This window comes from Malus sylvestris, chromosome 11 (genome assembly GCF_916048215.2).
Source record: "Malus sylvestris chromosome 11, drMalSylv7.2, whole genome shotgun sequence".
Lineage (NCBI taxonomy): Eukaryota > Viridiplantae > Streptophyta > Magnoliopsida > Rosales > Rosaceae > Malus > Malus sylvestris.
In genome coordinates, this window is record NC_062270.1 from 19,849,840 (window position 1) to 19,864,968 (window position 15,129).

At 42.9% G+C, this 15,129-nt stretch overlaps 2 protein-coding genes across 2 annotated transcripts; both read right to left on the reverse strand.

The window, feature by feature from the left end:
- Positions 1-68: 68 nt before the first annotated feature.
- Positions 69-9,087, reverse strand: LOC126590799 (uncharacterized). The gene is made up of 10 exons (XM_050256309.1): positions 9,016-9,087; positions 8,463-8,918; positions 8,266-8,356; positions 8,109-8,130; positions 7,985-8,033; positions 1,623-1,866; positions 1,405-1,509; positions 1,119-1,301; positions 812-1,016; positions 69-620 (listed from the first exon to the last, which is right to left on the reverse strand). Exons 2-10 carry the CDS (start codon positions 8,897-8,899, stop codon positions 130-132), a joined length of 1,827 nt encoding a protein of 608 aa, XP_050112266.1. The 5' UTR covers positions 8,900-8,918; positions 9,016-9,087; the 3' UTR covers positions 69-129.
- A 1,350-nt stretch (positions 9,088-10,437) lies between these two features.
- Positions 10,438-14,445, reverse strand: LOC126590800 (uncharacterized). The gene is made up of 10 exons (XM_050256310.1): positions 14,301-14,445; positions 13,887-14,156; positions 13,430-13,634; positions 13,189-13,279; positions 12,943-13,091; positions 12,124-12,367; positions 11,933-12,037; positions 11,606-11,788; positions 11,308-11,512; positions 10,438-11,161 (listed from the first exon to the last, which is right to left on the reverse strand). Exons 2-10 carry the CDS (start codon positions 14,116-14,118, stop codon positions 10,677-10,679), a joined length of 1,899 nt encoding a protein of 632 aa, XP_050112267.1. The 5' UTR covers positions 14,119-14,156; positions 14,301-14,445; the 3' UTR covers positions 10,438-10,676.
- Between the last annotated feature and the right edge of the window lie 684 nt (positions 14,446-15,129).

Genomic DNA, 15,129 nt, shown 5'->3' on the forward strand with positions numbered 1-15,129 from the left:
ACTCTCTCTTTCTCCCTAATATAGAAGAAAAAAAAATACATTGAACATATAATTTAAATTCCGAAGGGGTTGAGTTATTAATCCAAGAAATGACAAGTAGAACAAAGAGAGAGCTAGAACAAGTATTAACTAAGATGACTGATCAACTGGATCGGTTGTAAGTCCAAAACCGAAGGGAAAGAGGGGATCGTAATGTGCATCACCAACATTCATAGGGAGTTGATCTACTGTCTTGAACCATGTCCTAGGAAGCTTTCCTGTGAATCCATAATCTCCAAAAAGAACATCACTCACTCCTTGGCCTTCAGTTCCCGGAAGCCATGCAGCCACAAGCGCATCAATCGAGGAAACGTAGGGCTCAATCACAACAGGACGGCCAGAGACAACGATAACCACGCATTTGACTCCACCACAGACATTGGTGATGGTGCTTGGACCTGGTTCTGCAATGGTCAAATTCAAGCTATCCCCGTTGGTCTCAGCATAAGGGGGCTCCCCAACGGCAACAATGGCATAGGAAAAGTTATTAGACTTGACAAAATCAGCATCAGGGTTTTCGCTGAACATAATTTCTGTGCTGGGATCAACCGCAGCTGTGATGGCGCTTAGGATGGTGGTTCCTGTATGCACATAAAATATTTCAGTTACAATAATGTGATCGATGTTTAAATTAAGTATACTCGTATGAGTAGAAATTATATGCAAGCGATTAAGAGCATTGTCCTTGCAACCGAAATCCTATTTTTGATTCCTCTTTCCTCACTATCGCTCATATCAAAAAAAAGAAAAACAATTATAAGTAGATACGAACCAGCAGTGTTGTTGTTGCCAGTAAGTCCTTGCCACGTGAGACTCCAACCTCCACACTGATGGCCCAAGTTGTTGGCATGAGTTCCAGCAACTAGGATCCTTTTCGCCTTCTTAGAGAGCGGTAGAACTGGTGAATCTGCATTTTCCCCATTCTTCAGCAGCACAAGCGACTTCCTGACTGCTTCACGTGCCAGATCTCTATGAGTCTGCACATTATTCAGCACACATAGGTAAACGTTTTCATATTACTTGATTATGTTTATTTTTTATATAAAAACAATTTAGTATATCTGATCAAGAGTACTAGCCTGGCTTCCAAGCTTGTCAACAAAACTCTGATCAGCCAACGGGTTCTCAAACAAACCCATCACAAACTTGACTCTCAAAATTCTCTTGACGGCATCATCAATACGGCTCATGGGGATCAATTTTTTGTTGACATGGGTTGTTACAATATCAATGAACTCGGTGTGATTGAACGGAACCATGACCTAAAAATAAACCAACATACAGCTTCAGTATCATAAAAGTGAACCAAACCACTCGAACAAAATTACCATTTACATATCTTGGTCTAAGATTCGAGCAACTAACCATGTCAATGCCAGCTTGAATACCAGCAAGAACAGAGTTTGGATAATCAGAATGGGGCGGATAGGTAATTTTGTCAACACCCTGCCAGTCAGAGATGACAAAACCCTGAAATTTGAACAATCACACTAGTTAATAGTGTTAGTTCATTCATTTTCCAGTATATATATAGCCAGTATTTCCAATTAATGTAGTGCAATTTCAAAGTTAAATTAATGTACCCTGAACTTAAGGGTATCCTTAAGAAATTTGGTGACAAGCTCGTGATTGGCGTGCATCTTCTTCCCGTTCACACTCGAGTAGGACACCATGATTGTTGAGACACCCTTGATGATAGAATGGTAGTAACCAGGCATATGAATGCTCAGCAATCCATGCCTATCAATCACTGTGTTGTTCTCATTGATGCCCTTGACTGTTCCGCCATCTCCAACAAAGTGCTTTGCACAGGCGGCTACCTTGTCCCTATATAATATCACGAACAAGTTCTTCATATCAGGAATTCCTAGTGTCACGGGATGACTCTTTAAGCCTTCCGCCCGTGCGGCACTTAGACTTGAATACCTCGATGAACAAGCTAAGTAAGCCTTCGAAGCCTCGCTTCCCCGGATTGAATCACAAAGAAAGCTAAGATAGCTTGGAGAATGCTAAGATCACTTAGAAGATGGGAGAAAGGAAGTTTTGTATTGAAAGTTAAGAGAGCTTTACAATTGCTTACAATTCTTGGATGGTTTGGCCAAATGGCCTTACCTCCTATTTATAGGCCTAAGTCACCTCCTCAATGGAGGGTTCTAGAATCTCCTACTTACATCCAAAAATATCTAGCATAGTTCTAGATACAACTTGCCTAATCTAGATTATTCTAGGTGAGGCTTAAATATGTACACTTGTGTGGAATGTTCCGGAATGCTCTAGATTATCTTGAATGCTCCGCCACGTTCTTGATTTCTCCGGGACGTTCCAGAAGCTTCCATGAAGACAAGGCTTCATGGGCTTAGATATATGATGTCTTGGGCATTTTCTTTGTTTTTAACATGCGGCCCGTGACATCCTCCCCCACTTAAGCCGTCGACGTCCTCGTCGACTCCTGCCTCTCGAATGTCTGAATCAAGTCCTTATATTGCCATAAGGACGTCTCCTTCTCCCATGTTGCTTCGGAGTATGGTAGCCCCTTCCATTTGACAAAGTACTCCACATGCTTTGGTTGTCTTGGTCGCACCACGACACGCTTAGCTTCAATGCTCTCTACTTCTTTGTCAAATGCCTCTGTCATCAAAGGGGGTGCTCGATGAGACTCACCTCGACTTGGTTCCTCATTGTCTGCATGATAAGGCTTCAAGTTGCTCACATGGAACACCGGGTGAAACTTGAGACGGGGTGGGAGTTCCACAACATAAGCGGCTTTGCCAACCTTCTTGATGATAGGGAATGGTCCCTCATATTTCCGCAACAAGCTTTTGTGCAAGCCACGAGTACTCTTGTGTTGAGACGCATTGAGCTTCACAAAGACTTGGTCGCCAGTTTGGAACTCCACATTCCTTCGCTTGCGATCCGCCCATTTCTTCATCTTCTTTGAAGCCTTCTCCAAATGAGCTCGAGCAAGTTCGTGGGCTAATTGCCACTCCTTAGCGGTTTTGAAAGCGGCTGGACTATTCCCCGTGTAGCCAGTCACGACCGTGTTCGGGGTCAAGGGTTGTTGCCCTATAGCCAACTCGAACGGACTTTTCCCCGTCGACTCCGAACGTTGCAAGTTATAAGAGAATTGGGCAACATCAAGTAACTTAGCCCAATCTCGTTGATTGGCACTAACATAGTGCCGCAAATAAGTCTCCAACAATGCATTAACCCGCTCCGTTTGTCCATCAGTTTGGGGATGAAAAGCTGTGGAGAAGTCTAACTTCGAGCCAAGTAGTTTGAAGAGCTCCTTCCAAAATCTACCCGTGAAGCGAGCATCTCGATCACTGACTATGCTCCTCGGAACACCCCAATACTTCACCACGTGCTTTAGAAACAAGCGTGCAGCTACTTCGGCTGTGCACTCCACAGGTGCGGGTATGAAAGTGGCATACTTGGTGAATCTATCGACCACGACGAAGATAGATCCACATCCATCAGACTTGGGCAAATGTGTGATGAAATCCATGGTTAAACATTCCCATGGTCTTGATGGGGTGGGAAGTGGTTCCAACAATCCTCCCGGTTGCTTTTGTTCCACTTTGTCTTGTTGGCACACAAGACAAGTCTTCACGTATGAATCTACATCATCTCGCATTTGTGGCCAATAATAAGCATCGCTCACCAAAGCCAACGTGCGGTGAGTGCCAGGATGTCCTGCCCACATTGAGTCATGGCACTCCTTAAGGATTTCTTTCCTTAAGCTTCCCCACTTTGGGACATAGATCCGCTTGCCTTTGGTGTATAGCAAGCCGTCGTCAAGCCAAAACCTTCTTGTCTTCCCATCCTTGACAAACTCCACAATGTTCTTGGCTTGGACGTCATGTGATAAACCTTCTCGGACACGGCCCAAGAGATGGCTTTGCGGCTTGAGTACCGTAGCCATTAACTCTACTCGTCTACTTAGAGCATCGGCCACCACGTTCTCCTTTCCTTGCTTGTACTCTAGCTTGTAATCAAACTCCGCTAAGAACTCTTGCCACCTTGCTTGCTTAGGTGTGAGCTTTTGTTGGGTTTGAAAGTAGCTAGTGGCAACGTTGTCCGTCTTGATGATGAATGGGGTTCCAAGCAAGTAATGCCTCCAAACTCTAAGGCAATGGATGATGGCGGTCATCTCCTTTTCATGGGTCGTGTACCTCTTCTCGGCATTGTTTAGCTTGCGACTTTCATAGGCTATTGGATGTCCCTCTTGCATCAACACTCCTCCTATGGCAAAGTCGGAAGCATCAGTGTGTAACTCGAATGGCTTGTTAAGGTCGGGCAACCTTAGTACAGGTTCCTCCATTAGGGCCTTCTTCAACCTCTCAAAGGCCTCTTGACACCGGTCCGTCCATTCCCATGCCTTGTTCTTCTTAAGAAGGTCTGTCAAGGGTGCCGCTATGGCTGAGTACCCTTTAATGAATCTCCGGTAGTAGTTGGCTAGCCCCAGAAAGGATCGTAGTGTTGGTACCTTGGTCGGCGGTTCCCACTCTTGAATGGCCTTGATCTTGCCCTTTTCCATCATAAGTTTCCCCTCCTTTATCTTGTGGCCAAGAAATTCTACTTCTTTTGTGGCAAAGGAGCATTTCTCCTTCTTGACATAGAGTTCATGCTCCCGAAGGGTCTTGAACACTATGCGCAAGTGCTTGACGTGCTCCTCCAATGTCTTGCTATAGACAACGATATCATCAATGTAAACCACGACAAACTTGTCAAGATAAGGATGGAATACCTTGTTCATCAATGTGCAGAATGTTGCGGGGGCATTGGTTAGACCAAATGGCATGACTTTATACTCGAACGCTCCATATCTGGTCACCATCGCCGTCTTCGATTCGTCTCCAGGGGCTATCCTCACTTGGTAGTATCCCGATCGAAGATCTAACTTTGTGAAGTACCTTGCTTCACCAAGTTGATCGAATAAGTCGGCGATCAACGGAAGTGGGTACTTGTTCTTGATGGTAATCTTGTTCAATGCTCTATAGTCGATGCACAACCTTAGGCTACCTTCTTTCTTGCGTTGGAACAAGACGGGTGCACCATATGGGGACTTGGAGGGTTGGATGTAGCCAGCATCAAGCAGCTCGTTGAGTTGCTTCCTCAATTCCTCCAACTCGGGTGGCGACATCCTATAAGGTGATTTGGAGGGAGGCTTAGCATCAGGCTCCAACTCAATCGCATGGTCGACCTCTCTCCTTGGTGGCAACTTCTTTGGAAGTTCCTTTTACATCACGTCCGCAAACTCCACAAGGACGTCTTCCACTTGTTTTGGCAAAGGCCCGTGCTTCTCCTCCCCTTCATTCAACATTAGGGTTGCAAGAAATGTGGCCTCGCCTTTCTTCCAAGACTTGGCAAATTGAATTGCCGACAAGTGCTGGGTACACTTCTTGGCTTGCCTTTCCAATGGCACCAGGCAAGGTTGTCTTCCGTCGGCTAGGATACAGAAGATATTGTAGAAGGGAATGGGAAAGGCTCGTACCTTGTCCATGAACTCTAACCCAATGACTACGCCATAGTCGTCCATCTTGACTACGGTGAAGTCGATATTTCCCTTCCATGCGCCAATGCCTACTTGTACATTGCGCGCAACTCCAACAATAGGGGTGGCAGCGGAATTTACCGTCTTCACGCTACTAGGCTCCTTTGTGACTCGGAGGCCAAGCCTTGTGGCTTCCTCCGACGTCATGAAGTTGTGTGTTGCTCCCGTGTCCACCAACACACGCGTCGTCTTGTCACCAGTCTTGACGTCGACGAACAATGATCCTCCTCCAACCTGAGCCTTGGGTTGTGGGAGGGTTGTCTGGATGGCATTCAGTAGACGGATGCATCCCATGCTTGCATCGTTACTCTCCTCGGCCTTGTCCTCCTTGAAAGCCATGGCCTTAAGGGCCTTCTTTTGTGGGCAATCTCGCATCATGTGAGGGCCGTCGCATAGGTAACAGTTGGGTTGCCAAGACTTACCCTTGCCTTTGTCATGCTTATCGGCTTTCTTCTCCTTCGGTTTACTTGTCTCGGCCTTATCCTTCGGCTTGTGTTCTCCCCCACTTCTCTCATGGTTACCCCTCTTCCCCGTGGATTTGGAATCACCTTGGTGGCTTGATTTAAACTCAATCAAGGATTCGGCGGCGGCAATGGCATCAGACAATGTTTGCACGTGTCTCCTTTGTAGTTCGAGTTTTGCCCAATTTTGCAGTCCACTCATGAAGTACATGAGCTTGTCTTCCTCTAACATGTTGGGCACCTCGAATAACAAGCTCACGAAGGCGTTGACATAGTCTTTGACGCTCCCCGTTTGCTTGAGCCACCTTAGTTTCTCCTTGGCTTCGTACTTGGCATTTTGGGGATAGAAGTGCAACATAAGATCTTTCTTAAATTCATCCCAAGTGGTGAGAGAAAACGTACCTTGCTCAATCTCCATGCTCCGACGACGCCACCACATAAGGGCATTGTCAGCTAAGAACATGGTTGCCGTTGAGATTTTGGACTCGTCATCTTCAATCTTCAGGTACTTGAAGTATCGCTCCACGTTCCACACGAATGTGTCGAGCTCCTTTGCTTCCCTCTTCCCATTATAGGATTTGGGTTTAAAGGAGTCGATTACCTTGGAGTCCAACGCCTTGATTTCCCTCGACCCTTGCACGAATTGCTTCACGACTGCTTCTTTACAAAACGCCACATCTCCCTTGAGTTCCCTTGTGTCCTTTATTTCTTCTTGAAGCGCCACAAACCTTGCCTCTATGTTGTCAAGGTGAACCTGGACTTCCCTCCGCATCTTGTCTGCCATGGTGTTGAGGGCGCCAAGGAGCTCATCTCGTAGCCCTTCCACCAAGCCACGCAGTTCATCCTTACCATTGTCCACCATGGTTTGGATTTCCTCCTTGTCGACAACGTCCTCATCAAGTCGAGTATCGAACTCGAGTATGGTTCGTTCCACCTTCTCGAGTCGCTCTTCCATGGTCTCCATCGATGCTTGCAAGTCCTTTAACTTTGGCTTGCTCTTGGCAACGTCTTGGACCTCGGCAGCACGCTCCCTTAGCTCGGAGACTCCGGACACCGTCTCTCCACTTGCCATATCCTACTTTCCTTCAAGTGATTCACGAGCTTGGCTCTGATACCAGCTGTCACGGGATGACTCTTTAAGCCTTCCGCCCGTGCGGCACTTAGACTTGAATACCTCGATGAACAAGCTAAGTAAGCCTTCGAAGCCTCGCTTCCCCGGATTGAATCACAAAGAAAGCTAAGATAGCTTGGAGAATGCTAAGATCACTTAGAAGATGGGAGAAAGGAAGTTTTGTATTGAAAGTTAAGAGAGCTTTACAATTGCTTACAATTCTTGGATGGTTTGGCCAAATGGCCTTACCTCCTATTTATAGGCCTAAGTCACCTCCTCAATGGAGGGTTCTAGAATCTCCTACTTACATCCAAAAATATCTAGCATAGTTCTAGATACAACTTGCCTAATCTAGATTATTCTAGGTGAGGCTTAAATATGTACACTTGTGTGGAATGTTCCGGAATGCTCTAGATTATCTTGAATGCTCCGCCACGTTCTTGATTTCTCCGGGACGTTCCAGAAGCTTCCATGAAGACAAGGCTTCATGGGCTTAGATATATGATGTCTTGGGCATTTTCTTTGTTTTTAACATGCGGCCCGTGACACTAGTTTACTGTAAACCTAAAAGTACTAACATAATCAACGAAATCATGGCATTATCAACTTTACCACATATTGTGATGAAGCAACATAAACTTAAAATTTGACAACTTCGATCACACCTGAACTAAGTTATATATGTTTTCTTTTTGTTTCAAACTGTATTTATTAATACCTACTACGAACAGTAGCTAGGTAGCGTGGTAACAAAGCTGAATCGAGGATATTTGATTTTTCTAAACAGAAGTGCGTACAACATATACTTGATCAACTTACTTTCCACCAACATAAGGAACGCCCTTCCTTAAACCAGCTGGAGGTTCACCTTGCAATCCGAGTATGATATCAGTCATTTGTTCTACTATTGCAGGATCCTCGCTATAACTCTCGTAACACCTACCCCATCTCGGATCTCTGCAGACCTAGTGTCCAGTACATTAGGGTTAAAGATTAATTTTAATATGAATTAGTGATTATTAATAAGAGATGAACATCAATCCAACTACCACAAAAAAATATACAACTTCCGAAAACTGTTAAGTTATTTGATGGCATACCGCAATGCATGGTGCAAATACATAATTGATGCCAGTAGCTCTAACTTCAAGAGCAGTTGCAGAACCAATATTCTTCACTAGTTCTGGATCCCTACAAGATCAGCAAATCGTCATACAAATTGAAGAACTTAAGTAGCAGGTAAAAACATAGTTTTCCAAGGTAGCTATGAATGTGTATGTTGAATACTTGCACATGCCTAGTAGCTCCAAGTCCGACATTATGTGGGAAAATTGTTGCCCTATAAACATTATTGTGGCCATGAACCGCATCAATGCCATAAATCATCGGGATTCCAAGCCGGCTTGAAAGTGAACCATTTTGAAACTCATTGAACATTTTGATCCAGTCCTGTGGACTGGCCTGTAGCCGCGGCACACTCCCTCCGCCACTCAGTATACTGCCTAATGAGAAGTCCCTCATGATGTCAGCTGTGACATTGGCACGATCCAGTTGCGTCATCTGACCAATCTTTTCGGCTAGCTTCATTCGACCCATAAGGTCCTTTATACGATGATTTACGGGCTGTTTCGGGTCCTTGTATGCCATGTACTCCGCCTCTGCTTGTGCCGTGCCTCCCAAGCAGCACAAGCACAAAAGTCCTACCAAGAGGACTAACGACCTTGCCTTTGGCATCGTTACTATCTAGTCAATCCTGTACAGGTAACATTGTTTCAGATTGATTGCGTGGAAATTAAAACACGAAAAAAAGTACCGAAAGTTTGAAAAAGGATTTCGGAGAATTTGCAGACCTTTCAAGAGAGGAGAGGAGAGGAGGTGAACTATGAAAAAAAGATGGAATGTAACGCTGGCTGAGGAAGCAGTGCTTGTGCACTGGGGTATATTTATAGCAGGAATGTAGTTAAAGATTTAATTTATGGATTAGCAAAAAAATCTGGATAGAATTAGATATGTATTAGGATAAGAACCAAAACCAGGTCTTATCGAATCATCTCTTTAATTTTAATTAGTAGAGATTCTGTAGAGAATGTGTTTCTAAAATTGTCTTGCAGTTGAAGAAAATCTTCCCAGATTAAGTAATGGGTTTATCATCGATTTTGGTTTTAATTAGAAGATATCTCACTCGGTCATTCGAAACATCTACCAATTTCGCAATGACACGTCTATTTTTTTACATCTCATAATCTATTGTTTTTTGTTGAGTTTAATTAAATCTTTAAAATATTCATCACGTTTTCTGAGATGAACTTGAAATAAGGTCTCATAGTGGATCCTAGGTATATGAATTTCTTCTAAGTTCAGGAGTTTTAGTTTGTATACTAATTGTATTAGACACCTCTGAATTATTAAATTCTAAACACCACCTCACCTTAAGATTTATAGAGTTGAGATTGTTCGTTGCAAAACAGACACTACTGGCTTGACAAGTGGTTTTGTTTCTCAGTTGAGAATGTTTTATTAATACCATTAAGACTAAGGACTGTTATTTTTATATGAGTTTTTCTTATTATCTTTTAATCTTATAGTTATTTGACGTTGACCCTCCTTCAAAGTGTTTCTGGCTATGCCACTGATTTCTTCCAACAGAAAGATGTGTTGTATTTAGAATAAGTTATATGTATACTGAATACTTGCACCACAAGTAATAAAACTTCTTTTATAAAGGATTGTGCATGTTTGGCCCAAGTTTAGTTCTTTTTAATGCCCTACCTGTTAAGGACTTTAATTTTCTCAATATTGTACCAAAAAAACTACTGAGATGGAATTAAATATAAACTGGTTATATTCAATAACACCACTTCAGTCATTCATAAGTGAAAGTAAATTGAAAATGCCTATTAAACTGGTTAGGTTCTCTCTTATCAACCTATTGACGGGGCAGCTAATGGTCGCACAACATTGAAGCAAATTGAAAACGCTAAATGTTTGCTACCCAAAAGTTTAGGAGGGGGAGGTTACCAATTCTAAGGCCAGGGCATAGCACAAACGCCTGTTTTGGACATTTACAGAGAGTTGTACCCCCATTTTTGGGTTTTAAATATCGCCCACCAAGAAAAATTGTCGGCTGCAGGACTCAAATCTAGGCCTTAGGTTAGCAAAGAGAACATCATTACCAACTCAACCAACCTTCGTTGGCTAAAAATGCTAAATGTTGAAATTGAAACCACGGGTATAAACTTGGTATCGTATCTTGTTTTCCAGAATATTTGGCCTAGAGTAAAATAATTCTGCTTATCATTTAAATCGAATAACTTGTACTTTTAACCATGACAATGACAATGAGTTTGCAAATACAGCATTCCCTCTACGGTTTCCAGAAAAATCGACGACAGTAACGATACAACATATTGTTATGCTCTCTCATGGGAAAGGACTGTTGTTCTACAAAATCTTATCCATGAAACAGCGAGCAACAACCCTTCATGATCGGACACGAACGGTCCCTGTATTACTAATTCTTGGTTGGCTTGGTAGTGAGACCAAATCCGAAAGGAAATAGAGGGTCGTAATGTGGATCACCAACGTTCATTGGGAGCTGGTCTACTGTCTTAAACCATGTGCGTGCAAGCTTGCCAGTGAATCCATAATCACCAAATAATGCATCCGTCACGCCTTGGCCTTCTGTTCCCGGAAGCCAAGCTGCGACAAGTGCGTCAATTCCAGCAAGATAGGGTTGAATCACGACAGGGCGGCCAGAAATAACCACGACAACACATTTCACAGCTCCACACACATTGGCTATTGTGCTCGGTCCAGGTTGTGGTATGGTCAGATTCAAGTTATCTCCAAATGTTTCAGCATATGGGGGTTCGCCCACAACAACAATAGCATAGGAAAATTTGTTGGACTTGACAAAGTTGGCATCGGGGTTCTCGTTGTAGACAACTTGGGTGGTAGGATCAACTGTACTTTTTATGGCACTGAGGATTGTGGTACCTGATACAACGTTGAATCATTGATTAATAAACTTTTGGGTATACGAATATACTATAACAGAACATACTCACAAAGACTTTGATCAGGTGAGTTTGAGAGATCATTCAAAAGACCGATGATGGCGCAATGGTTAACTCAACACGTACCCATTGTATTATTGTTGCCTTCAAGGCCCTGCCATGTGATTGTCCAGCCTCCACATTGATTGCCCAAGTTGTCAGCGTGGCTTCCTGCTACTAGTATCTTCCCAGCTTTCTTGGGAAGGGGAAGCAATGGCTTATAAGCAGATTTTCCATTCTTTAGCAGAACGAGTGATTTTCTTACAGCTTCCCTCGCCAATTCTCTGTGCTCCTGTGAAAAGCCAGCATTTGAAGAAAAGGGTTTGAATACGGCAGATGAAGAGATCAAACTTATTTTGTATCAACGAGCTACAAACATACGGACCTTACTTCCCAGCTGGCTGGCCAGGCTGAGATCCGCCAAGGGATTCTCAAAAAGCCCCATAACAAACTTAACCCTCAAAATTCTCTTCACGGCATCATCGATCCTGCTCATGGGGATGATATTGTTCTTGACTTGATATGTTAGATCATCAATAAAGTCAGTGAAGTTGTAGGGAACCATTATCTGTAACAACCCCCCAGATATACGTTAGCAAACCAAAATAAAAACCTGGCATGTCTCATCTTGAGGTAGTACTATAATATAAACAGCATACCGAAAGTTTATTACATTATAATGGCCAAAAGTTACACTTTTAATTAGACTAACCATGTCAATTCCAGCACCAACTCCAGCTTGAACCGAATATGAATAGTTAGCTTTGGGAGGAGATGTAATCCTGTCAATACCTTCCCAATCTGATATGACGAAACCCTGACACCACCCACCAAGAGACAGTTATGCCCAGCACTAGTAATCAGCACCACAGCAGACAAGTTATGTAAAATGACATTCCTTACCCGGAAACGTAGCTTGTCCTTAAGGTATCCGGTTACAAGTTCTTTGTTTGCGTGCATTTTCTTCCCATTCCAACTCGAGTAAGACACCATAACTGTTGCAACACCCTTGAGGATGGAATTGAGGTATGCAGGCATGTGAATACGGAGCAATCCATTCAAATCAATCACAGTGTTGTTCTCATTGATGCCCTTCGTTGTGCCACCGTCTCCAAGATAGTGCTTAGCACAGGCCGCAACCTTTCCTCTAGAGAAACGGGATGCAAGACGAATTACACCCAAATTTTTTGTCCAAATATTTTAAATAATGAAAGAATACATCACAGGTAGATTACATATACAATTGATTTTTCGCCAGCAATTAAAATAGTCTGAACCACATGTAGTTTGGTGAATCAACATCATGGTTTTGATGCCTAATTAAAGAAGGCTCGAGGCCAAATTAAAGTGTAAAATATGGTGGAAAATACTATAAGGACACCGAGGCATAGTCTCAATCTGTCACTTTCAAATGTTTTGCATTCGATCAATCGAGCCCCAGCTAACCAGAAACAGCAGGAAATTTTAATAAATATAACAAACTTGTGGAACTCAAGTGTTGTTACTCAATCAAATCTTGACCACTATATCTCTAACCAGGCCTACCATGTGGTCATTATGATCAAAATAAATGTCTGTAGAGGTACTTGTCTGAGACTCTCAAACTATTTACGGATAAGAACCATCACGACACAAATAATTCGCCCTAAACAGTGAAACCAATAAAAAGATCTCAAGTAGCAAATTTTTGAAAACTGGAAAGAGAAAAAAACGAAGTCTTACTTTGCAGTAGAAACATAGGGAGCCCCCTTTTGAGCAGTGGGAGGCATGTCTCCTTGCAGACCAGGTATTATCTCAGTCATTGCTTGAACAATCTTATGGTCTTCACTATAGCTTTCGTAGCACCTACCCCATCTTGGATCTCTGCAGACCTGCAAGAACAGTAGTAATACATAGTTTTAGTGGCATGCTCGGTCAAGTTTTGAAGTTTGTAACTAGAGATCTTGGATAATAAGACTACTCAATTACCGCAATACATGGGGCAAAGACATAAGGAATTCCGGTTGCCCTGACTTCAAGGGCAGTTGCTTCCCCAATTCTCTTGACAAGATTAGGATCTCTGAAACGGATAACATGCAAAATGAAGCATGAGTACATTGATTAGAAACATCAGACTATTTAATTTGACCGAAAGATCATAAACTTTCAGTAATGCTTGAATGAAGCCTGTGGACTTCCACTTATTTGGGTGAGAATGAATGTGACTTGCCTGGTGGCTCCCAGTCCAACATTGTGAGGGAAAATAGTAGCATTGTAGACATTGTTGTGGCCGTGAACCGCATCAATCCCATAGATCATGGGAATCCCGAGACGTGTAGATAGAGATCCCTTTTGGAGGCCATTCACCAGATTGATCCACGTCTCAGCTGAAGCTTTTGGGGCTGGTACACTCCCACCACCACTAAGCACACTCCCTGCAGAAAAACCAAATATCCCATTAAGGCATTACAAATTACACTAGGATCATTTCATTGGCTACTAAAACCAACATTGACATTACTGTAATTCCACTATTTTCCCTCCCTGCACCCAAGTTTGAATTTTGCTTCCAGTAGTTTAGATTAGAATAGAATATCGCCCGAATAAAAAACCCAGTATGGACAAACAGTCCAATATGGACATGTTGAGATGAACAATTGAAAATGTGGGTGAGATTGTTTGGTTACCAATGAAGTACTTGGTCATGACATCAGGGGTCGCCACTGTGCGCTCGATCTGCGTCATTTGGCCAATCTTTTCGGCAAGAGTCATTTGCTTCATGAGGTCTCGGATTCTAGCATTCAATGGCTGCTTTGGGTCTTTGTATTTGAAGTAGTCAGCTTCTGTCAGTCTCAGAGCTGATAGTAAGCAGCAGCATAAGAGTAGAAACCCCGTTAAGGGTATCGAAAATCTCGCCATTTTTGAATCTCAACTGGAGCTTCTGGATTGTTTGTAATCTGCAGAGAGGCCAGACCCAACAGGGTTCCATTAGAATACATACAGGAAGAAATGTAACTAAACATAAGCAGACAATGAAGAATGCTGTATAAGTAACTAAGATTAACAACAACTATTCGAAAAGTTGAGAGATTTCTACTTACATTGTAAGAAACTGAGCTCAAGAAACTCCAGAGAGGGGAGAGAGACACACACACACAGAGGAGAGAGGGAGAGAGAGAGAGAAAGAGAGAGAGAGATCTGGTAGAAAGTGGAGAAGTCAGTTGACGAAGGATAAGAAGGGTGGTGGGTGCTACTTATAGAAAGTAGCTTTATGATTTATGGACATTTTCTGAGTTTTCCAACTCGTCTATCTTTCTCTAAAAAATAAAAAATAAAAAATAAAACCTCGTCTATTTATCTTAAATTCCATGAGTTTAATCCACCCACCCAAGGATTTCTACATAAAGTTCATTAAAATCCTCCCCCATGTGCTAAAACATGGCCGCCGGAGCGTGTTTTGTGCAATCACACACACAAGAACATGGAGTTGGCTTAGCGCGGAGGGATTCTTTAGTGTATTTGAAATACGAGCAGGTGCACTATGTATCAAATGTAAGTAGAGAGCCAACGACGGTTGACTCAGTTGGTAAGGTCTCTGTTTTGTGTGTCGCCCCACCAAAGTTTGGGTTATGCTGTCAACAATTATCGTTGATGCACGATATGTAAATTCCTACATAACTCCATCCGGCGGCAATTGAGAGTTAGGTGCCATGCATAAGTCCTTCCAGCTTGAGGTTGTTAGTTGCCCTGGCGCTGGTGGTGAGAGTAACCAATCTCCCCTTAAACTTCATCTCACCCAAAAAAAAAAAAAAATCATTCCAACCGAAGTGTTATTTGCAGACTAGATTTGAAGCCTTTGTGATTAGATCATCTTCAAAGGTAATGTCAATTATGCCAAACAGGATCAAAAGACATTCAGGTGTTATCCAA

Excerpts from the sequence above, each read along its gene's own strand:
- LOC126590800 (XM_050256310.1), bottom strand. The coding sequence starts at position 14,118 with ATGGCGAGATTTTCGATACCCTTAACGGGGTTTCTACTCTTATGCTGC. Across the intron at positions 13,280-13,429 it reads GTTGGACTGGGAGCCACCAG|AGATCCTAATCTTGTCAAGA; the intron begins GCAAGTCACATT and ends TATCCGTTTCAG. Across the intron at positions 12,368-12,942 it reads CCCTATGTTTCTACTGCAAA|AGGAAAGGTTGCGGCCTGTG; the intron begins GTAAGACTTCGT and ends CCGTTTCTCTAG.
- LOC126590799 (XM_050256309.1), bottom strand. The coding sequence starts at position 8,899 with ATGCCAAAGGCAAGGTCGTTAGTCCTCTTGGTAGGACTTTTGTGCTTG. Across the intron at positions 8,131-8,265 it reads TATTTGCACCATGCATTGCG|GTCTGCAGAGATCCGAGATG; the intron begins GTATGCCATCAA and ends ACTGGACACTAG. Across the intron at positions 1,302-1,404 it reads TTCAAGCTGGCATTGACATG|GTCATGGTTCCGTTCAATCA; the intron begins GTTAGTTGCTCG and ends GTTTATTTTTAG.